The sequence below is a fragment of the Protopterus annectens genome, chromosome 7.part0 (genome assembly GCF_019279795.1).
Source record: "Protopterus annectens isolate FY-2018-M chromosome 7.part0, PAN1.0, whole genome shotgun sequence".
Lineage (NCBI taxonomy): Eukaryota > Metazoa > Chordata > Ceratodontiformes > Protopteridae > Protopterus > Protopterus annectens.
Genome location: NC_056739.1, coordinates 454375778 through 454400525, shown reverse-complemented (window position 1 = coordinate 454400525; position 24748 = coordinate 454375778). Strand labels below are relative to the sequence as shown.

At 43.3% G+C, this 24748-nt stretch overlaps 1 protein-coding gene across 1 annotated transcript in view; it reads left to right on the top strand.

Moving 5' to 3' along the window:
* GPS2 (G protein pathway suppressor 2) overlaps window positions 1-24748 on the top strand; it is a 1799357-nt gene that overhangs the window by 986246 nt on the left and 788363 nt on the right. Inside the window, exon 4 of the mRNA XM_044077034.1 lies at window positions 1445-1557. Coding sequence (XP_043932969.1) covers window positions 1445-1557 — 113 coding nt within the window. The remainder of the gene's footprint in view (window positions 1-1444; window positions 1558-24748) is intronic.

The window sequence follows — 24748 nt, the reverse complement described above, 5'->3', positions numbered from 1 at the left end:
CTAAATCAGTCCAATCATTTGCCTACTTTTTTCCCTAAGCCACAAAACAAAGGGGAACGAATACTGCACTCTGGACGTGATTTTATTTGGACAGGACTAAGCCTCTCAGAAAATCTGAACAGCTGCTAGTTGGCTTTGCTGCAGGCGCAGTGGGGGAAGGCCATTTCAAAGCAAACCATTTCCAGATGGATAGCCATTGCATTAATTTCTGTTACAAGCACCATGGAAAACCTACCCCACAGGGGATAAGATCACATTCTGCCAGGGCTGCATCTACCTCTGCGGCTTTTCTCAGAGGAGTCCCTACCAGGGACGTCCCTACCAGGGACATCCTAGAAGCTGCTACCTGGAGCTCTGTACATACTTTCACCAAGCATTACCACATGCCTATCTTTTCTAAATCCAGAACTGGATTTGCCACTGCAGTCTTGCAGGGCTTGATAGCTGGCCCTAATGCTCTTTATCTTCCTCCTCCCTTTCTTAGCTTTAGGAATCGACCCAAATGTGATGACTGCAACAGTGAAACACGAACATAGTACAGTTGTGTACACTTAGCATAAATGTAGATGTTTGAGTGTGTTCACTGTTGCAGTCCTGGTTATCTTCCCTCCAGCCCCCTGACTTCTCTTGGCTCTACCTTTCCTTCTTGTTTGGTATATTTATTTTTTTTGGTGTATTTGCTTGTTGATGGGGGTGTACCATACCACATAATTGCTTCCTCTTGTGGGGGCACCTGACATCTGGGGCAAGAAAAACTGATGCAATGGCGGCTGCATCTTTTTATACCCCTGATGTCATGGAAGAAGTCAGCATCCGACGCAGAAATCCGAAGACTCTGGTATTCAGGTTGGCTGAGGGTTACCTGCAGGCAGCTAACCCAAATGTGATGACTGCAGCAGTGAATGCACTCTAACATCTACATTTATGGTAAGTGTACACAACTGTACTTTCCAAGTCTTTCTACTTGATATTCTTTTGTTTGTATTCTCAAGCACAATAAATATTCCTCCGCTGTCTCTTATGGTAGTATTTTGAATCATTAGCTTACCAGTAGTTGGTTAGTTAGTTAATTATTAGCATTTGTTTACTGGGCAGGTCCAGCTAGACTTAAAAAAAAAAAAAAAAAAAAAAAAAAAGCTTTCAGTGGAGGCCCAGGAAGAAAAGCTCCACAGACACTGTGACTATAGCAGAAATCCATAATGAATGACTTTAAATGCAGTTACAGTGGGGGACGTGTAGAAAAATTGAGTAGAATTAGTACATTCAATATTTACAAATAAGTATAACAAAAAGTAAAATAATTAGTGATTGATCAATGTCATGAATTGAAGTATAATTTATTAGTGGGTTGTGCTTGATTCTATGTAACCAATATAACTTGCTCACTAGTGTATACCTCACTACTTTTGTTTTTAAAAATAATTTCCCACTTGTTCTTTTGCAGATTTTAAAATTGGAGGTTAAACTCCAGGATCTGCAGGAAGAAAAACACCAGCTTTTCCTGCAACTTAAGAAAGTTCTTCATGAAGAGGAGAAACGACGCAGGAAAGAACAGAGGCAAGTCTTGTATGACTGTTACTTAGGTTTGGGAATAGGGGTGATCAACATTTGCATGGTAAAATACTTGGGAAAGTGGTTGTTAAATTAGGTAATGTATTACCAGAGGATGTTGGAAGGGAACAGGATAATGTAAGCATGGCAACATAATCCTTTTTCCTCTTAACAGGATTATGATAAGCTTTAATTGAGTCATTTATTTTAGTACATGCATACCTCTTAAGCTGCAGACATTGAGAGTAGGAACAAAGGTCTTTGAAAAATGGATACAGCTAGCAAAACAAAGTGGGACATCTAATTAGCGTAAAATTTTAATACTAAATAATGCACAACTCTTCCTTCTTCCGGTAAGAATGTTGGATACTACTGAGAAATCGGTCTTAAAAAATTGAGAATGACAGAAATAAGGGGAAAAAAGCACATTATTTGAGACCGTGTAAAATCTGTGCACTTTAATGAACTATGTTGCAGAATTCTACCACACAGTAATTTTTGTTTCAGAAAAGGGAGTTGTAATATGTGTCCTGTCTTTAATTATTGTTGTCACTAGTATGTTGGTCAGGGTTCCGATCACGTAGTCGAACTTTTGCAAGTTTTAACCTCATATGGTCGAGAACAAAAGTTCTAATTTGTAAAAGTTTGAGTGTTTCAATGGAAATCTCCATAAGGTAAGGCTTCCGTTTTGTTCAATGTGGTGCGATCTCGGAGTTGGTATATTTAAGTAGCGGGAGGTGGGGGGGTGCAGGGGGGCTTGCCCCCCCGCTTAAAACAGTTTATTTTGTTTTTCTCTTTTTTTATGCATAATCAAAGTTTTGTAACTTCGAATATAATGGTTCGAACATTATGTGTTCGAAATGATAAAACTTCGAGTATGTGATAATAGACCCTGTTGGTCATGTAGCATGGTTTTCCGTGTAATAGACTGCTTCAAAAATCACATGCGATGAAAAAGGTCCAGAAAATTGTGTGAAGTGATAAATTATGCCTGAAAATGGGGACCAGTCTTCAAAAATAGGGGCATCATCCGGTGCAGACGTAAATCAAGTCTGTAAAATAGGAATGTCCCTTCAAAATAGCAACAGTTGAAATGTCTGTTTTCACATAATCTTAAATGGTGAAAGGGTCGCCATATTAAAGTTAATTTTGAAATTCTTCATTTGCCATCTGAAAACAGACCTCTCAATTGTCCCTCTTTGCATGAGGTGGTTAATTTATCTAAGAAAGCACTTGATTTTTGATTTCAGGTTACAAAATGTGAACATGGTCTGAAGCTGTCCCTTTCATCCTTAAGGATTCTGCCTTTCCCAGAATCGTACCTGAAGTGGCATTTTGTTTGTATGTGTATAAGTAGATTTGAAGTAGTTAACTTCATTTGATCAGCAACCTGTGGGTTTCGGATCTGACACAAATCCGAGCTCCAAGCTCCTCCCCCTTACCCATACTACACTGCAGCCTCCTTCCAATCCCCAGATCTCATTTGTTGCGGCTTTGCCAAGCATGGGATTCCTCGAGCTCCAGGCAAGTGTAGCAATCTTTTTTTTACTACCAACTTTCTTTTTTAGTCTAGTTTTTGGGTGTGTGTGTATATTAGTTTTTTTCTTCGGGTGTCCATCCTCCCTAGCCTTTATCTCCCCCTTCACCTTTGGTAGTTGTCCATCCCTTAGTAGGCCCCTTTTTCCCTGTTTCAGGTGTGTGTGTGTGTGTGTGTGTGTGTGTGTGTGTGTGTGTGTGTGTGTGTGTGTGTGTGTGTGTGTGTGTGTGTGTGTGTGTGTATCTACAGTATGGCCGAAAGTCATAAAGTGACTTTTTTCCAAGTGCTCCGAGTGTGGCCATAAGCTGTCGCCAGCGGATGGTCACAGTGCTTGATCTGCTTGGGGGTTCCGCACCTTTCTTCGGGCTGCCAGATCTGGGTGGCCATCAACCCCCGAGCCTTACAGAATAGGAGGAACAAGCTGATTCTGGTGGGCCTTCTACCTGTGGAATCAGCTTCTTCTCCTTCCCCCTCTGTAGCGACAGCCGGTCCTCTTCCCCCTGTCTGGGACTCACCCTCCCACCTTGTCTCTGGGAGAATGAGAGGCCAAGGAGGACAAAAAAAGAGAGAAGGGAGAGAGAAAAAGCGAGAGAAAGAAGCCGCAAGGGGCAGGTTGAACTGGACCCCTCTGCCCTTCCCGCTAAAGTTGTCTCTTCTCCCTTGAGAGTTTCCAAGCCTTCCTCCCCATGGCTCCATTCGCCACTTTTCTCTCCGGAGCCGGAGAGGAGACCCGACCAGCCTCAAGGTCGTCGCGTCCACCCTCTCAAGTCTACCCGCAGCATCTCTGAGGCAGATATGGATCGGATGATGCGTTGATTCTTGCAAACTCAGCTGCAGATGGAGTGTTGCTGCCTCCCCCCACCTCCGGAGGGGGGGGGGAGTTTAACTCTGCTGTTTGCCCCAATAGCTCCTTTTCTGATCCACCACTGGATTTCAGAGTCTTCGGATCCGAGGAGCCCCAGAGTCAGGGGGTTGGCGCTGATGGTTATTGCTACCTCTACAGCCATGCCCTCTAGCTTATCGGATCCGAGCTCTCGGAGCAGAGAGTTGGGCATCGGATCGGGGGGGGGGGTCATCAACTCCTTTATGGTCGGAGCACACCGTCCTCTCTGGTCCGATCCCCTTGTCGAATCCAAGGGTCCCGGCCACCTGTCTTAGGCCGGTTCCCCTTCGGCATTCGTGGTGGAGAGGGTTCTCTTTGGAGGATAGAGACCCCTCACTCTTTCCTCAGGGTCCACCCCTGCTCCCTTGCAGCTCAGTTTGTCCTCCATCATCCACAGCCTGTGTCATTGACGCCCCAGCCAGTTCCCCTGGAAGAACATGAATACGTTGGTGAGAACCTCTCGAATGCGCCCTCCCCCCCGATGAGGTCCCTCACAAACGCCTGTGCAAAAGGAGGCACTTGGACTTCCCCGAGTCCCTCACCGAGGATACCAATTTGGAGGAAGGGGAAGTTTCCCCCAGATCACCTCCCGACGACGTCTCCTTTGGAGACATTATGGAAATACTCCGCCAAAGGGGGGGTGGTCCGCCCAAAAACCTTCCTCGGATGAGTCTTTATTCCTGGAGGCGTTGGACACAGGCCCATCTACCTTTTGGGTGTCCCCCCCCCCCAGCCGACCCCCTGGTCGACCTGTTTACCACCAGGGCGTGGAAGGAGCCGGACACTTCAGAGCTGATACCCAGAAGGCCCCATAAGGTTTAGTCCCCCTGCAGACAGAGCTGCGTGGAGCAAGGGTTCCCCAGTTGATGCCATGGTGTTGGCGGCGGCCACCAAAAAGGATCTTGTCCGGGAAAGTTCTTCGGTCTACCCCCCTGACAAGGAGTCTTGGGCAATGGACCGTATTGGAAAGTGGACGTTTGCTTCAGCTACCTTCTCTATAAAGGCGCTGAATTACTTGGCCCATGTAATCCGAATGCAGTGGGACCTGGTCAAAGAGTACGCTGAGTCTCCCCCAGAGTCCTTGTTGGCCGAGGATAAACGGACTTTCTCTGCTCGTATGGCCACTCTCAAGTCCGTGTCGAATACTTTTATGTGGCTACTTTCCCATGCCACAGAGGGAGCCGCTAGAGCTAGCAGATCCGGTATCGCCTTAAGGCAATCATGCCTGGCTTCGACTTTGTGATTTCAAGGCGTCCTGCACGAATGCACCCTTTGGGTCGACCCTGTTCGGGAAGACAGTCTGCAAGATGCTGGTCCAGAGTGAGAAAGACTGGAAAATGCTGTCAGCCGTCGGAATCCACTTCTCTACCCCTCAAAGGTCCTTCTCTAGAAGAAGATGTGGATGTTCGTATTTCACTGTTGCAGTCATTACAATTAGATTATCCTGCTGGCAGGCTACCTGCAGTCTGCTTTAATTCCAAAGTCCTGGTCCGGCGTCTGTTGCGGTCGCCTCTTCCCTGACGTCAGTGTACCAGGGGTATAAAAGATGTAGCCGACGCCATTTTCTTCAGTCTTTCTTGCCGCGCAGTGCCCGAAGCAAATCAGTTTGCAAGTGCCGGTCGGCCGACTCCTGAGATTTTTGAAATTGAATTTCAGATCCGAAGTCTTCATTAAAGCTAAGTACCCCATTGGGGAATGTTTTTTCTTGCTCCAGTCCGATGTCATTAAAAGTTAACAATTGTATTTCTGGTGGGAAGCAAATACCTCATAAGGATTTCCACTCTTACTGTATTCCTTGCCTAGGCCCTGACCACAACGTTGCTAGTTGTTGGTTTTGTGCTAGGTTTAACCAATGCACTAAAGCATTGGTACGATTTTGCTTTTCATTATTTTGGCAGAAGGTTTAACTACATAATGCCGTCGGAACAACCAACGACCGGAATTCATAAAATACACAAGGATAAAGACAAGGACAAACATCCGAGGTCCAAAACAGACGAAGCCTCTTCTAGGCTAGTCACCGGTTTGCCGGTGCTCAGTGAGGCGCTTTTGCAGCCCCTGACTCCCACTACCTCAGAGCCACAGGCCGCCTCCGACTCCCACGTGGAGACATCTAGGCCTATGGGATACTCAAGGTATTGGCCCTTCGGAAATAAATCCCTCCGATGGTTCTGGAGCCGCTGAGGGTGTCTTCAGATTTACGCAACTTTATATAAAGCCTACTTCAGCATCCGAGACAAAGTCTAAAACAGTTTTTAAAGACAAGGAAACCAGTACAGCATTCTCCAGGACAGGCTTCTATGCCTAAGAAACAGATGCTCAAAATGGCTGAAGACCTAATTACTTTGATCAGGGATTCCCATCACCCTCCTGATAAGAGGCCTAGGCAAGACGCTGAATATGATTCCACTGATCAGGTTTCCATTTCCTCTGATTCCTCTTCTGATCAGGGATATTCTGTTCCACCCTCTGAGGATTCTGATGCTGAAGATTCAATTCCTTCAGCTTGTCCTCCTGAGGACTATTCATTTGGGGGAACCCTGCATACCATGAGGGAGCATTTCCATTGGGAGAGCCAGGACTATTCCGATTCTAAGAAAAGACTTAGAGACTTTCTTTTACTTCCTCAGCACAGACCTCTTGCAATTCCCCCTGTTCTACACATAGTAGATGATGTTTTTTCAGAGTCCGGCCTGTCTCCAAGCTCTTTACCTCCTGCCCCTGTTAAGCCGGACAGATACTACAGGGTCCCAGGCTCCCATAAATTTCTTTACAAAAACCCTGCTGCTGACCCAGTAACTATCTCACAGGGTCCCAAAGGAGTTAAGGCTGCTTTGCCAAAAACCCTGTCCCCTCAGATAGAGATTGGTAGAGCTTTGGACAGATAGGGGAATTTGGCTGTAAGGGCTTTAAATTCCAAAAAATAGAGGTAGACACTCCAAGACAATCGAAGCCAACCAATAAATTAATGCAGAAGATGAAGTAAAAATCCTTTATTACTAGTAGACAGTAAGCGCTTTCGCGTTGCTCAGAACGCTTCTTCAGACTTCAATAAAAACATACTGACTTCAACTTGTTATATGTGTAACCATAGCCAATCATATCCCTATAATTCAAATTATCCAATAGGATATCTAGACAAAGTCACATGAAGCACTTAGTAATAAATCCCTGCTTCTCATAACATAAAAATAAAAATATAAAAATAAAGCAGATATGCTCCTTAAAAGACAAGTTGAATATGCTTAATACTGAAAATATATACATATTTTCTAAACAGTTTTATACAATAATGAATTAATACATTTATAATAAATACAGTTCAAACTTTAAAAATGTATACACATATTGATTAAAAGTAGATATATATAAATATAAATGTAGAGAAAGAAAATAAATTATAGATGAAAAAAGGAGAAAAAAGGAAAAACAAAAGGGAAAAAAGCCATGAGAAATGTGGAGGGGGGAGGAAAGCAAGCGGAACTGAAAAAAAGGGGGAAAAAAGGGGGTTGTTTTGGTGGGGGTTAAGAGATTGGGGGGGTATGGGGGGGGTTTGTTATGGTGAGAAAGAAATGGAAGAAGGGGGGGAAGGAGAAGAAAAAGGAGGTAGGAAAAGAGTATTTGTGTGGAATATGTATAAAATGTATAAAATAAAACACACAATGCAAGTTGAAAGCAGTGAATGTCGGACCTTATTAACGTCTATAAGGTCTCTCTGCTAAAAAAGGTTTCAGTGACAATTTATCATTTAAGTCGTGCCCTCTATCTGCTCTAAGCTTAATAATCCATTTATTTTCAACTTGCTCTGTTCTATTACTTATGTTACCTAGTCTATTGGTTACCTCCTGTCGTCCTATAACCATAAAGCAAAAAGTGTGCAAGGAGCCATTCTGCAACACATGTTTTGCCAAGGCATTAGTCTCATTCTCTTTATTTATTGCACAAATGTGCTCCCTTATCCTCTCCCTCAGAGTCCTATTGGTCTTACCCACATAGAAACTCTGGCATTTCTTGCACACTGCTAGGTATATAACATTTCTAGATCTGCAGTCTGCATAATCATTAAACTCATATCTGATGCCATTATCCGGATGTATAAACACATTTGAGTTCATAATAAAGTTACACTGATTACAGCTCCTACAAGCTTAAGTGCCTTTCCTCTTTGAGTTGATTCTGGTACTCCTACTCTTTTCATAACATAAATGACGTTTGAGAGATTTAGTATTCTTATAACTAATCGCAGGTCTGTCACCCACTAATTCCTTAATCTTATCTAGCAGCAAAATATTCCAATTCTTATTTATTATTTCAACAACTGAACTATTAGTGTTAGTATATGGAATCAATAGCCTCTTCCTTCTATCATTACATCTTGGTGTATGTCTATACATTCTACTACTATCCTTCATAATAGATGGTATCGTACGTTCATTCTTCATATATTCTATAGGTAGTAGATCCTTTTCTAGGTAACCTCTCTCTGTGAATTCTTGGTGCATAGTGTCTATTGCTTGTACCAAATCAGCATCCTCACTTATAATACGTGAAAAACGGGTCAGCTGATTCTTCACTATATTCTTATGAATGTGTTGTGGATGCATGCTAGTTCTATGTAGAATCGCATTACGTCTACAAGGTTTCCTATATATATTAGAGGTTAAAAAACCTCCTTCAAGCTTCAAGGTAACATCCAAAAAATCTATTCGAGTGGATGAAGTACTACCACTAAAACTCAAAAAAGTATTGGTACCATTTATGTATGTCATAAAATCATTAAGGGTATCTACATCACCTTCCCAAATAAAAAGGATATCATCCACAAAACGCCTATAATATGTTATGCATTTAAAGAAAACCAAGTGTTCCAATACATAAGTGGTCTCCCAATATGCCATCACAAGGTTAGCATAAGAGTTGGCGCAAGATGTACCCATCGCCACTCCTTGGGTTTGTAGAAAATAAACATCTTTGAAAAGAAAAACATTATTTTTGAGGACAATATCCAAAAGCATAGTAACTCTTATTATTTCAGAATTACTCATCCCTTTTCTCATTAAGAATAACCTCAAATAGTCCAATCCTATATCATTGGGAATACAAGTGAATAGGGAGGCCACATCTAGAGTTACTAGTATGGCTGGTTGTGTAGTGCCAAAATTACCATTCTGGGCTGATAGAGTCTCTAAGAGTTGTTGAGTATCTCTTAAAACTGAACTAGTTGAGTCTACCTTGGGTCTAAGTGTTTTCTCCAAAAAAATTGATATGGTTTCGGTTATCCACCCACGTCCTGTTACTATAGGTCTTAGTGGGGGGTTGACCATAGTTTTATGTATCTTCGGCAGACCTCTAATAACAGGTATGACAGGGTCTTCAATTAAAAATACTTGTATAAGGTCTCATCTATTATTCCACAAATGAGCATATCATATAAATCAGCATGTACAGAATTAATTAGTTTACTCAAAGCAACCCTATCTAACTTTCTATATGTAGATACATCAGACAACATTGCATTCATAGCTTCATCATAAAAAACACTATCTAATAACACTATAGCCCCTCCTTTATCTGCAGGTTTTATCGTGATACTGTCATTGTGCTGTAAATTATATAAAGCTTCCCTCTCTCCTTTAGTTAAGTTGTAAAAATCAGGCTTCTTGTCATTGTTCTCAAAATATGCCAATAAATCACTAGTACAAGCTTTCTCAAAAGTTTCTAACAAAGGATGCATGTTAGGTACAAAAACTGAAGGTTTCCTGAATACATTAGGTGGAGCATTTCCATTAGTTTCATTGTTGTACAACATTCCTAAAGCCACATTCCTAGTAAAGTACTTAATATCTAATATATAATCACTAACATCTACATTTTGCGAAGGAATAAAGGACAAGCCTTTATTCAAAAGCTTACTTTCAAAATCAGTTAGTACATACTCAGAAAGGTTTACCACTAAGTCCGTGTTATAGGTTTCAGGGTCTTTCTCTGAAACTCGAAGGGTCCTCCTGAACTCTTTCTCTTCCTTGTTGGTTGATGTGGACTCCACAACTGTCTCTGCTCCACACGAAAAGGGAGCGGAAAAACCAGACTAGATTCTCCACTAGAGCGTATATCCACTTCTGATCCTATCACTGTGTTAGTTTTCCTTCTTACCACCGGTTCAATAGATGTACAAGTACCTAGAGCGTTATCCAAACGCTCAATGGAAGTTGAGGCAGTTACTGTTGTTCTCGGATGAGTAAAAAACTCTACTTTAGAAGTAGCTATTCTAGGATCGTCAACAGCCGATCTATCGGCTCTCTCAGTAACCATACTAGTCCCAAGAGCATTGTCTGAACGCTCAGTGGAAGTAGATGCCGCAGAAGCTGTATCTAAACGAACAAGAGACTCAACATTAGGTGCAGTAGCCCTAGAAACGTTGATAGCCAAGTCATCGGCTCTCGAATGATGGATTAAAGCTGCACAGGAAGTGGGGGAAGCTCCTGAACCAGTATTCATTCGCGCAGCTGTATCAGGAGGGCGTAGTGTCTCATTATTAAAGTTCCTGAAGGGCTGTCTCGGCCAAGAGAAGACGTTCCCTTTGGAAAAATCGGAACAGTCCCTTTCCATTTTCTTTTTCTTAGCCAATAAAAGCTTATGGTCTAATGATTGCAAGGTAGCTGTCATCTCAGAGTAAAAGTCACGTTTCTGTGAATCGGAAAGGACTTTAGCAAGTTTATTTTCTATGGACTGTATTTCTTTCTCTAATTCCATCTCTATTGTGGAATACTGATCAATTAAAAGTCCCATATAGCCAAAGCTAGTTTCTAAGTTGAGCTGCTGCCATTTCGACAATAGATTGGGATAAGTAGAGCCGAAGGTAGGCATTTTTAATACCCTCAGCCCTCTAGGCACAATTTTGAATTGTACACAAGCTTCCATATGCTTCCTCTGCCACTGTATATTTTTAATTCTATTCATAATGTCCTCCAACTTCTTCATAAGCTGCATAGTATCTATATGCAGACCTGCATCAGTCTCTCTCATGGCTGCTCTAGCCAATTCAGCATATGATAATTTCAACAAAGGATTACTACTTACAGAGATAAGTTTAGTTAAATCTGGCATTACAGGCTCAGCACTCTCTTCAAGTGTAGTCATGGTTTCTTCTGTCATGTCCCCGAAGATGTAGAAAAAAGCACAAACACTGATAAACACAACACCAACGGGGTAAGGTGCCTCCTCAAGTAAAACAGCTTCAAAATCTAAAAAATAGAGGTAGACACTCCAAGACAATCGAAGCCAACCAATAAATCAATGCAGAAGATGAAGTAAAAATCATTTATTACTAGTAGACAGTAAGCGCTTTCGCGTTGCTCAGAACGCTTCTTCAGACTTCAATAAAAACATACTGACTTCAACTTGTTATATGTGTAACCATAGCCAATCATATCCCTATAATTCAAAGGAAACCTTTTTTAGCAGAGAGACCTTATAGACGTTAATAAGGTCCGACATTCACTGCTTTCAACTTGTATTGTGTGTTTTATTTTATACATTTTATACATATTCCACACAAATACTCTTTTCCTACCTCCTTTTTCATCTCCTTCCCCCCCTTCTTCCATTTCTTTCTCACCATAACAAACCCCCCCATACCCCCCCAATCTCTTAACCCCCACCAAAACAACCCCCTTTTTTCCCTCCCCCTTTTTCAGTTCCGCTTGCTTTCCTCCCCCCTCCACATTTCCCATGGCTTTTTTTCCCTTTTGTTTTTCCTTTTTTCATCTATAATTTATTTTCTTTCTCTACATTTATATTTATATATATCTACTTTTAATCAATATGTGTATACATTTTTAAAGTTTGAACTGTATTTATTATAAATGTATTAATTCATTATTGTATAAAACTGTTTAGAAAATATGTATATATTTTCAGTATTAAGCATATTCAACTTGTCTTTTAAGGAGCATATCTGCTTTATTTTTATATTTTTATTTTTATGTTATGAGAAGCAGGGATTTATTACTAAGTGCTTCATGTGACTTTGTCTAGATATCCTATTGGATAATTTGAATTATAGGGATATGATTGGCTATGGTTACACATATAACAAGTTGAAGTCCGTATGTTTTTATTGAAGTCTGAAGAAGCGTTCTGAGCAACGCGAAAGCGCTTACTGTCTACTAGTAATAAAGGATTTTTACTTCATCTTCTGCATTAATTTATTGGTTGGCTTCGATTGTCTTGGAGTGTCTACCTCTATTTTTTGGATTTTGAAGCTGTTTTACTTGAGGAGGCACCTTACCCCGTTGGTGTTGTGTTTATCAGTGTAAGGGCTTTAAATTGTCAATTTCATATGCTCAAATATCGGCAATACTTAATTTCTTTGTTAAAACAAAAAATGTTGACAAATTCTGAATGTTCTGAAAACAAAGATTTGCAAGATTTATTGCATGCAGCTGAACAAGTGGGAAAACATACTTTGCAATGTGGCTATGATTCACTGGAGGCCTCGTGCAGGGCCGCTGTTAAAGTTTCTGTTATTAGAAGGCATGCTTGGTTAAAGGAACAATCTGCCTGATCATGTTAAAGCAAAATTATTAGATGCTCCATTACAGCATGATACTTTGGTGTTGAGGCAGAAGAGATGTTGAAGAAAATGGAGGATAAGGCAAAACCTATGCAGACAGTAAAGGATTTCTTACAGGTACAGCCACCCAGATTTAGCAGGAACTGGTCCTCTAAGAATTGGTCCTTTCCAGTGTCAGACAGTCCACAAAGAGGCAGATTCAGACGCCCTAGAGGCAGGCAACAGCCCCAGGTCTCATATGTGCCCAAACAATGGGGTGCTTCTACCTCCAAAAGCAGAGAAGACAAATCACAGCCTTATAGAAGACAGTCCCAATGACTTTGTCTGCCAATGCCAAGCACTTATTTTTTGGCAGCACCCTTAGGGGGAAAGCTAGCACTTTTTTCACAAAACTGGCACAAGATCACCCAGGACAAATGGGTCTTAAATATAGTCTCTCAGGGCTACAGGTTCCACTTTCACACCCTTCCAAAGGCAAAAGGTGTGCCAGACCTGTCACGCAATTAATGGCAAGAAGCACAAAAACAAGATGTTCGTGTTTCACTGTTGCAGTCATCACTGTGGGGTTCTTCCTGCCGGCAGGCAGCCCTCTGTCCGAAAGTCTGGGTCCGGCGTCAGCTTTTCAGTCATGCTTCCTGACGTCAGAGTGCCAGGAGTACAAAGCTGCCAGCCGACACCATGTTCTCCAGTCTTTCTTGCCGTGCGGTGGAAGCAGTTCGCAAGTGCCGGTTGACTGACTCCTGATATTTTTTCGTGCTTTAGTCCGAAGACTTACTTCTTCTCAAAGCTAAGTACCTCATTGGGGAAACTTTTTTCTTGCTCCAGTCCAGTGTCAGAAAAAGTTAATTGTATTTCTTGTGGGAAGCAAATACCTCATAAGGATTTCCACTCTTACTGTATTCCTTGTTTAGGCCCTGATCACGATGTAGCTAGTTGTCGGTTTTGTGCTAGATTTAACCAACATACTATTAAGCAGAGGTATGATTTTGCTTTTCACTACTTTGGCAGGCGATTTAATTATAAAATGTCGTCTGACACGCTTCCGACTACCGGAGTTCACAAACGACGCAAGGATGAGGACAGGCCTCCGAGGTCCAAATCAGACGACGGTTTACAAGCAGAGCCAGCTCCAGGTTCGGCTGTAGTCAGTGAGGTGCTTTTGCAGCCCCTGTTGTCGGCCATTTCAGAACCGATTGCCAAAACGGACTCCCACGAGGAGCCAACTAGGCCTTTGAGTACTCCAGCTGCAGGACCTTCGGACAGTGCCTCCTCGGATGGGTCCGGAGCTGCTGTGCAGGTACCGGCTTCCGAGTGGGTTTTCAGGCCTACACAGCTTCTGATAAAGGCAAAGCCACAGACAAAGGCGAAGACTCCTTCCAAATCAAATCCTCTTCTGATCCGGGACCCAAATCTCAGAAACAGCTGCTTAAAATGGTGGAAGACTTACTAACCATGATTAGGGGTTCACATCCCCCTTCAGACAAAAGGCCAAGGCAAGAATTGGATTTTGAATCCTCTGATCAGGCATCTATTTCTTCAGTGTCTTCCTCTGAACAGGAATATACTTTCCCTCTTTATGAGGATTCTGATGCTGAGGAATCCATTCCATTAGCTTCTCCCCCTGAGGATTTTTCTTTTGGGGAAACTTTACATGACATGAGGGAACATTTTCACTGGGAAGGACAGGAGTGTACTCTGAATCTAAAAGAAGCCGTACGGATTTCCTTCTTCCCCAACATAGACCCCTGACTATTTCTCCTATTTTGGATATTGTGGATGATGCCTTTTCTGAGGCTAATTTAACTCCTGACTCCTTTCCTCCAGCCCCTGCTAAGCCTGACAGATATTACAGGGTCCCTGGCTCCCACCAGTTCCTTTATAAAAATCCTGCTGCTGATCCAGAAACCATTTCTCAGGGTCCTAAGGGTGTTAATGCCACCTCTGCTAAAAACCCTATTCCGACAGATAAGGATTCCAGAGCTTTGGAGAGATGGGGCAAAAAAGTGTACACTTCTGCTACTTTATCTATTAGGGCTTTAAATTGCCAATTTCATATGCTAAAATATCAGCAATTCCTGCTGTCTGTTAAGAAGCAAAAGCTAGGTACCATTTCTGCATGTGCAGGTAATAAGGAATTACACGATTTGATGCATGCCACTGAACAAGTGGGGAAGCATGGTTTACACTGTGGTTTTGTTGCCTTGGAGGCTTCATGCAGGGCGGCTGCCACTGGCACAGTCATTAGAAGGCATGCTTGGTTAAAGGAACAAAATTTACCTGATCAAGTGAAAGCAAAGTAACTGGATGCTCCTGTTCAGCATAATGTTTTCTTTGGGTCCAAGACTGAAGAGGTGATAAGGAAAATGGAGGATAAGGCAAAATCCATGCAAACGGTTAAGGATTTCTTACAAGTTCAGCCCCCTAGATTTAGCAGAAATTGGCCAACTAAAAATTGGTCCTTTCCCAGCTCGGACAGGCCTCAGGGGGTACATATAGGCACTCCAGAGGGAGGGCCCAAGCACAGACCTCTTACAGACCTAAATAGTGGAGTGCTTCCACCCCCATGGGTGGAGAGGACAGACCTCAGTCTTGTAGAAAACAGGCTCAATGACTCCCCCTGCATGGATCCAGGAACTTCTCTCCTGGAAGCCCTTCTAGGAGGAAAACTCTCTTTTTCAACAAAATTGGACTTGCATAACCCAAGACAAGTGGGTTCTGGATGTAGTTTCAAAAGGTTACAAATTCCACTTTCATACCTTGCCAAGACCAAACGGATGGCCAGACCTACCAAAACACCAGTGGGCAGAGGCATTAAACCAGGTGGGTTCCCTCATGGCTATGAGGGTCATAGAACTGGTTCCACAATCAGAGACTGGGCAAGGCTTTTACTCAAGGCTCTTTCTAGTTCCCAGAATTCATGGAGACCTATCCTGGATCTGTCAGTCTTAAATACTTTCCTGGAGATACCAAAGTTCAAGATGCTTACTCTGCAGCAGCTCCTGCCACTGTTGAGCAAAAATGCATGGATGGATGGATGATTGGATTTAAAGGAGGCTTACCTACACATCCCTATCAGACAGGAATACAGAAAATACCTCAGGTTCAAAGCCGGCTCGAAACATTACCAATTCTCTGCGCTGTCCTTTGGCTTGTCTACTGTGCCCAGGGTCTTCAAGTGCCTGGCACCAGTAGTAGCTTATTGCAGACTCCAGGGAATTCAAATTTACCCTTATCTGGATGACTGCCTTATTCAAGCAGACAGCAAGGATGTCTTACTCCAGCACCTGGAATTTGTTTAGAATCTACTCAAGTACCCGGGATTCGCTGTGAACATAAAGTCAAATTTGACACCCACACAACAGATAACTTTTCTGGGTGCTCTTCTAAACGCAACAACCCAGAATGGCATTTCTGACATCCGAAAAACTACATCTGGCTTCAACTTTCAAAACCTTGGCATTAATGTCTCCGCTAACTGCAAGGAAGTTCCTGCAGACTCTGGGTTACATGGCCTCCTGCATCCTTCTCATACGAAATGCAAGACTACATATGAGAAAAATACAATGGTACCTAAAAGGTGTATGGTCCCAGCATTGCCACAGTCTAGACACACAGATTGCTGTCTTGCCTTGCCTACAAAAGGAATTCCATTGGTGGACCATGGCATGTCTTCACAACAAAGGGAAAGCCTTCAGTCTGCCTCCAGCCAGCCAAGTTTTAACCACGGATGCCTCGGATTACGCATGGGGAGCCCACTTGCAGGGGAAAGGCCTGCAAGGTTTTTGGACAGAGGATCAGAAGCACCTACATATCAATTTAAAAGAGATGTTAGCTGTACAGAATGCCCTCTTGGCTTTCAGGGATCTTCTACAGCCAGGACAACTACTGATACGGACAGACAACACTACAGTTATGTGGTACATAAACAAGCAAGGGGGTTCACACTCCTATCCCTTTTGCAGACTAGCCATGACTCTATGGAACACAGCTCTAGCTTTCAAAGTGGATCTACAAGCTCAGTTCCTGCCAGGGAAACAAAATATTCTGGCAGACAGCCTGAGCAGGAACCTGTCAGACCCACACGAGTGGATGCTAGACACCCAAATATTCAAGGTGATTACAGAAGCCTGGGGCTGCCCGGACATAGATCTATTTGCATCCCCCCTCAACCACCAGTTACAGATTTTTTGCACAAGGACATTTCACAAACTAGCATTGAAAGTGGATGCTCTCTCATTCAGTTGGAGAAACCTCTCGGGGTATGCCTTTTCTCCACTACCTCTTCTTCCACGGGTGTTGTTAAAGATCAAACAGGATAAACCCGAGATGATTTTACTGGCCCCAAATTGGCCGCGTCAATTTTGGTACTCAACACTGATGAATCTATCTCAGGAGCCTCCTTGGATTTTACCTCAGATACCAAATCTTTTGTCCCAACACCAGGGCCAGGTTCTGCACTCTCGTATCAAAACTCTCAGCCTGGCAGCCTGGCGAATTCAGGGTCTATGATTATTCCTACCCTTCCCAAACAGGTCATGGATGTCATCTTAGAAGCCTGACGGCCTAGCACTAGAAAATCTTATGCAGGTAAATAGAAGAGATTTTGCACCTGGATGCATGCTCAGGATTCGGATCCTCTCATTCCTAATATCCCATTGATTTTACATTACCTGACAGACTTGCTACATAAGGGTTTATCCTTCTCCATAAAAAATACATGCCTCAGCTATCTCTGGAAATTACAGTACAGATCATCCAATCTTTTCGCATCCACTTCTGAAACAATATCTCAGAGGAGCAAAGAATTTAAGGCCCCCTAGGACACCACCCATACCTGCCTGGGACCTCAACTATGTTCTGGAAAAACTCACTCTGCCTCCTTGTGAGCCTGCTGCTACATCTGACATTAAGTATTTATCATGGAAGACAGCTATCCTACTGGTTTTGACTTCAGCCAGGAGAGTCTCAGAGTTGCAAGCTCTCGTGGCTGTGGAACCTTATATTATTTTTCACCAAGATAAGGACAAATCCTACTTTCATGCCTAAAGTGGTTTCCAAAGTGGCTTTAAACCAAACTATTCGCCTGCCAACTTTTTTCACTAATCCACAAAATAAGGGGGAAAGGATCTTGCATTCCTTGGATGTACACTGGCAACTGCGTTTTTACCTGGACAGAACCAATGATATCTGGGAAAACAGAGCAACTGTTTGTTTCTTATGCAACAAATTCTCAAGGCAAAGCTATTTCAGAACGGACCATTTCTAAATGGATTGCTCATGGAATCAGATTTTGTTACTCTCATCATGGAAAGCAAATCCCAGGAAAAATTAGAACTCACTCTACCAGAGCTGCTGCTACTTTAGCTGCCTTTCTCAGGGGGGTACCAACCAAAGATATTTTGGAAGCTGCAACTTGGAGTTCAGTGCATACTTTCTAATCTCCCTCTTTACTCTAAGTCTAGGGCAGGCTTTGCTTCTGCAGTCTTGCAGGGCCTTCTAGCCACCCTTTCTACTGTATAACCACCACCCTTTATCTCAGCTTTGGGATTCAACCCTACAGTGATGACTACAACAGTGAAACACGATGAATATAGTACAGTTGTGTACACTTACCATAAATGTAGATGTTAGAGTGTCTTCACTGTTGCAGTCTGGGTTACCCACCCTCCTGTCCCCTCTTGTATTTTCATTACTGTGGTTTCCTACTTCACCCTTCTTCTGAGGTGTATTTGCTACAGAGTATGGGGTTTGTTGTATGTTACATTTTTGTTTTACTATTAGCCTTCACTTTTGGGGCGCCTGACATCTGGGGCAAGAAAAACTGGAGAACATGGCGTCGGCTGGCACCTTTGTACTCCTGGCGCTCTGATGTCAGGAAGCATGACTGAACAGCTGACGCCGGACCCAGACCTTGGGATTCTGGCCGAACGAGGGCTGCCTGCCAGCAGGAAGAACCCCACAGTGATGACTGCAACAGTGAAGACACTCTAACATCTACATTTATGGTAAGTGTACATAACTGTACTTTTCTTCTTTCATGGACATGGGGGGGGGGAGCTATTCAGCCAGTACCACAACAAGAGCAGGAACAAGGATTTTACTCTAGACTTTTCTTAGTACCAAGAAAGGACAAAGCCTGGAGACCAGTTCTGGACCGGTCTACTCTAAATACTTTTCTGGATGTCCCAAAATTCAAAATGTTGACTCTACAGCAGCTTCTGCCCATGCTGGACAAGAAGGCTTGGCTTGTAACTTTGGACCTCAGAGGCATACCTGCATGTCCCAATCAGACAATCTTGTAGAAGATACCTCAGATTTATAGCTGGCTCAATGCACTACCAATTCTCTGCACTGCCCTTTGGCTTATATACTGCACCCAGGGTCTTCACAAAATGCCTGGCACCAGTAATTGCATTCTGCAGACAAAGAGGAATTCAAATATATCCCTACTTGGACGACTGCCTTATTCAAGCAAAGAACAAAGATATTCTACTACAGCATCTGGCGTTTGTAAAAAGATTACTAATTTGCCTAGGGTACACAGTAAACGAAAAGAAATCAAAACTAGTACCCTCTCAAGAGATATTCCTGGGTGCAAGCTTAGATGGCTTATCTCACGTCAGACAAAGGCATCTGACTTCTTACTTCAAAGACATGGCAACAAAGACCCAGTTATCTGCAAGAAAAATTCTGCAGGATCTGGGCTACATGGCATCCTGCTTTCTACTAATTCCATATGCAAGACTGCATATGAGGAAACTACAGTGGTATCTAAAAAGTGTTTGGACTCAACATTGCCACAGCCTGGAAATGGTAATTACCCTCATTCCTTGCCTGCAGCAGGAATTTCAATGGTGGGCACAAGCCTGTCACCACAACAAGGGACAGCCATTCACCTTACCCACGGCCAGGCAGACATTAACAGATGCATCAGATTATGCCTGGGGGGGGGGTGCACATGGCAGGAAAATGTATTCAGGGCACATGGCCCACAAACCACATGCATCTTCATATCAATCAAAAATAGATGCTAGCTGTACAAAATGCCCTGACAGCCTTCAAGGACCTACTTCTTCCAGGACAGCTACTGATAAAGATGGACAATACTACAGTCATGTGGTACATAAGCAAGGGGGCACACATTCCTACCCCCACTGCAGGCAAGCCTTGACTTTGTGGAACACAGCATTGACTTGTCAACTACATCTGCAAGCACAATTCCTGCCAGGAAAGACAAATACTTTGACAGACGAACTAAGCAGAAACCTCATGGATCCTCACAAGTGGAAACTAGAGCCACAAATCTTCAACATGATAACAGGGAAATGGGGATGCCCAGACATAGATCTGTTTGCCTCCCCTCACAACTGCCAGCTACAAAGATTCTGCACTCTGACTGATCACAAGCAAGCATGGAAAGTGGGCGCCCTTTAATTAAGCTGGAAAGCCCTTACAGTATATGCCTTCCCTCCTCTGCCTCTCCTCTCCAAAGTACTCCTAAAGGTCAGACAAGAGAAGCCAAAAATGATACTGATTGCCCCAGACTGCCCACGCCAGCACTGGTACCCAATTCTAAAGAGCTCGTCTCAAGGCCCAGCCTGGACATTGCCTCTAATACCTCATTTGCTGACCCAACAGAACAATCAGATCCTGCACAACCAACTCTGAACCCTTACGCCAAATATTACTCCGATTTTGCAATACCTAACTGAGATGCTGGACAAAGGCCTATCCTCATCAATTAAGATCCATGCCTCTGCTATTTCAGCTCATTACAATACGGACCCACCTATTTTTTCTCATCCACTGCTAAGACAGTTTCTCAGAGGGGCCAAAAACATAAGACCTCCAAGGAGAGCTCCAGTACCTGCATGGGATCTCAATTTTGTCTTGGAAAAACTCACACTGCCTCCTTTTGAGCCAGCCAATACAGCAGAGATTAAATACTTGTCATGGAAAACTGCTCTTCTAGCAATAACTTCAGCAAGAAGACTCTCGGAGTTACAGGCACTAATGGCTGTGGAACCTTTTATTATTTTCCATCAGGACAGGGTTGCTCTAAGGACAAACCCAACATTTATGCATAAGGTAGTCTCCAGCATGGCTCTTAACCCAACCATACATTTGCCTACCTTTTATCCAAACCCACAAAATAAGGGGGAGAGACTTCTGCATACTTTGGACATACACAGACAGCTATGCGTTTACTTGGACAAGACTAAAGCCTTCAGAAAGTCTGAGCAACTCTTAGTGGCATATGCTGCAGGTTCGCAAGGAAAAGCCATTTCAAAGCAGACTATTTCAAAATGGATAAGCCACTGCATTCTTTCTGCTATTCACAACATGGCAAATCAGTGCCCAAGAGCATTAGGCCACATTCTACCAGAGCAGCAGCCACTTCAGCAGCCTTCCTCAGAGGAGTACCAACCAAGGACATTTTGGAGGCTGCAACATAGACTTCAGTGCACACTACAAAGCACTACCATTTACCTCTCTACTCTAAATCCAGAGCAGGCTTTGCCACTGCATTTCTGCAGGGCTTCATAGCCACTCCAAACTCTATTTATGCCCAGCCACCCAACCTCAGCTTTGGGATTTAACCCAAGTGTAATGACTGCAACACTGAAACACTATGAACATAGTACTGTTGTGTACCTACCATAAATGTATATGTTAGAGTGTATTCACTGTTGCAGTCCAGGTTACCCTCCCGCCATCCCCCTTTTTCTTTGCTGGGACTTGTCTGTGCCTCTCTATTCTGTACAACCTATGTGGTGTATTTGCTTGTAGATGAAGGTTATGTGCATGCTTTTTTATGATCATAATTTTTACTGCCTACCCTTTTGGGGGCACCTGACATCTGGGGCAAGAAAAACTGAAGAAAATGGCATCTGCTGCATCTTTTATACCCCTGGCGCACTGACGTCAGGGAAGAGGCGACGGCAACCGACACCGGACCAGGACTTTGGAATTCAGGCCGACTGCGGGTAGCCTGCCAGCAGGATAACCCAAGTGTAATGACTGAAACAGTGAATACACTCTATAACATCTACATTTATGGTAGGTACACAACTGTACTTTTCTATTTCTTCTGATTCATCTTCTTATTAGGAACTTATCTATACCTCCCTATGAGGATTCTGATGCAGGGGAGTCTATACCATCTGCTTCCCCTCCTGAGGATTATTCATTTGGGGAAACCTTGCATACTTTGAGGGAACATTTTCACTGGGAGAGTCAAGATTTCTCTGAATCAAAAAAGAGGCTCAGGGATTTCCTTCTCCCTCAGCACAGGCCTTTAGCCACCCCCCCTGTTTTAGACATTGTGGATGATGTGTTTTCAGTGTCAAGCTTGACCCCTGACTATTTACCTCCGGCTCCCAGTAAGCCTGACAGATAGATATTACAGGGTCCCTGACTCACGTACATTTTTATTTAGAAACCATGCTGCTGATCCTGAAACTATTTCCCAGGGTCCAAAGGGAGTTAAGGCCTCCACAGCAAAAAATCATACTCCCCCTTACAGAGATTCAAGGGCACTGGACAGATGGGGGGGGGGGGAAAGGTTTTATACATCTGCAGCCTTGGCAATCGGAGCCTTAAACTGTCAATTTCATATGCTTAAGTATCGACAACATGTTATGGGATTGCTGAAACAGAAAATGATTTCTGAGTGTGCAGAAAATTAAAGAAATGCAGGAATTATTGCATGCAGCTGAACAGGTTGGAAAACATACTGTGCAATGTGGTTTTTGACTCCTTAGAGGCCTCCTGCAGGGCAGCAGTTACTGGATCTGTGATTAGGAGGCATGCCTGGCTAAAGGAACAAAATTTGCTTGATCATGTTAAAGCTAAATTTCTAGATGTTTGGTATTAAGGCAGAAGAGGTTTTAAAGAAAATGGAAGACAAAGCCAAGTCTATGCAAACTGTTAAAGACTTCTTACAAGTGCAGCCACCAAGATTCAGTAGACACTGTCCTACAAAGAATTGGCCATTTCCTGTGGCAGACAGAGCTCAAAGGGGCAAATCCAGTCGCCCTAAGGGTTCCAGATACCAGGCACAAGATTCATACAGGTCAAAGCAATGGGGTGCTTCTACCTCCAAATCTGGAGGAGACAAAGCACAAACCTACAGAAAACGGTCCCAATTACTTCCCTCTGCCTATACCAAGCACTTATCTTTTGGCAGCACCCTTAGGGGGAAAGTTAGCACTTTTTGCTCAAAACTGGCAGTTTATAACCCAGGACAAGTGGGTACTAAACATAGTATCACATGGATACAGATTCCATTTCCACACTCTGCCAATGGCAAACGGTTGGCCAGATCTGCTCAAAAATCAATGGACAGAGGCACAGAAACCCGTTACGTCCCTCATGGATATGGGGGCCATTCAACCACTACCAGAACAGGAAAAAGGACAAGGTTTTTACTCTACTGTTCTTGGTACCCAGAAAGGACAAGGCCTGGCGGCCAATACTGGATTTATCAATTTTGAACACATACCTGGACATTCCAAAATTCAAAATGCTGACTTTACAGCAGCTTCTGCCCATGCTGGGCAAGAATGCTTGGCTGGTGACATTAGACCTAAAAGAGGCATACCTGCATGTCCCAATAAGACAATCGTGCAGAAGATGCCTCCGATTCAAGGCTGGCTTAATGCATTACCGATTCTCTGCACTGCCCTTTGGCTTATCTACTGCACCCAGGGTCTTTACAAAGTGCCTGGCACCAGTAATTGCATTTTGCAGACAAAAAAGTATACAAATATACCCGTACTTGTATGACTGTCTCATTCAAGCAGAGAGCAAGGACATTCTTCTTCAACACCTGGCATTTGTGAAAAGGCTTCTAACATGCCTAGGATACACACTAAACGAAAAGAAATCACAACTGGTACCCTCTCAAAAGATAACATTCCTGGGTGCAAGCTTAAATACAACTGCCAAAATGGCTTATCTCATGCCAGACAAGCAAGGGCAACTGACTACTTACTTCAAACTGATGGCAACAAAAATCCTGTTATCTGCAAGGCAAATTCTGCAGGCGTTGAGCTTCATTGCATCCTACTAATTCCCTATGTGAGACTGCATATGAGGAAACTTCAATGGTACCTAAAAAGTTTATGGAGTCAACATTCTCAGAATCTGGAAACAATTATTCCTCTCATACCCTGCCTACAACAGGAGATTCTATGGTGAGCAAAGGCATGTCGCCAAAACATGGGAAGGGCCTTCACTCTACCCCCTGACAGCCAAACCTTAACAGACACATCAGATTATGCCTGGGGGGCCCACATGGCAGGAAGATGCATTCAGGGCATATGGACCCCAAAACAAATGCATCTAAGTATCAACCAGAAAGAGATGCTAGCTGTTCAAAATGCCCTAACAGCCTTCAAGGACATGCTTCATCCAGGACAACTACTGAAAAGATGGGCAACACCACGATCATGTGGTATATAAATAAGCAAGGGGGCACACATTCTTATCCCCTTTGCAGATTAGCCATGGCACTGTGGGGAACAGCTATGAGCTACAAAATGCATCTCCAAGCTCAATTCCTGCTGGGAAAGCAAAATACTCTGGCAGACTATTTAAGCAGAAACCTTATGGACCCTCACGAGTGCAAACTAAATCCACAAGTCTGCAGCATAACGGAGAAATGAGGGAGTCCAGACATAGATCTATTCGCCTCTCCTCAGAATTATCAATTGAAAAGATTCTGCACAAGGACTTATCACAGACAAGCATGGAAAGTGGACGCCATATCCTTTAGTTGGAAAAACCTATCAGTTTATGCCTTTCCCCCTCTGCCTCTTCTTCCCAAGGTCCTCCTAAAAGTCAGACAAGAGAAACCCAGGATGATACTAATTGCCCCGGACTGGTCCCGCCAATACTGGTACCCAGTCCTAAGGAACTTGTCTAAATACCCAGCTTGGACCTTGCCTCAAAGACCTCAAATACTGGCCCAGCAAAACAATCAGATCCTGCACAACCAACTCCAGACACTGAACCTGGCAGCATGGCTGATCATGTAGTTATACAAACAACTCCTCTCAATAAAGCTGTGATGGATGTTGTTTTGGAAGCCATAAGGCCTAGAACTAGAAATTCGTATGCTGATAAATGGAAAATATCCTTTGCTTGGAATCGAGCACAAGGAACTGATACAGCAGAACCAAATATTCCTCAGATATTA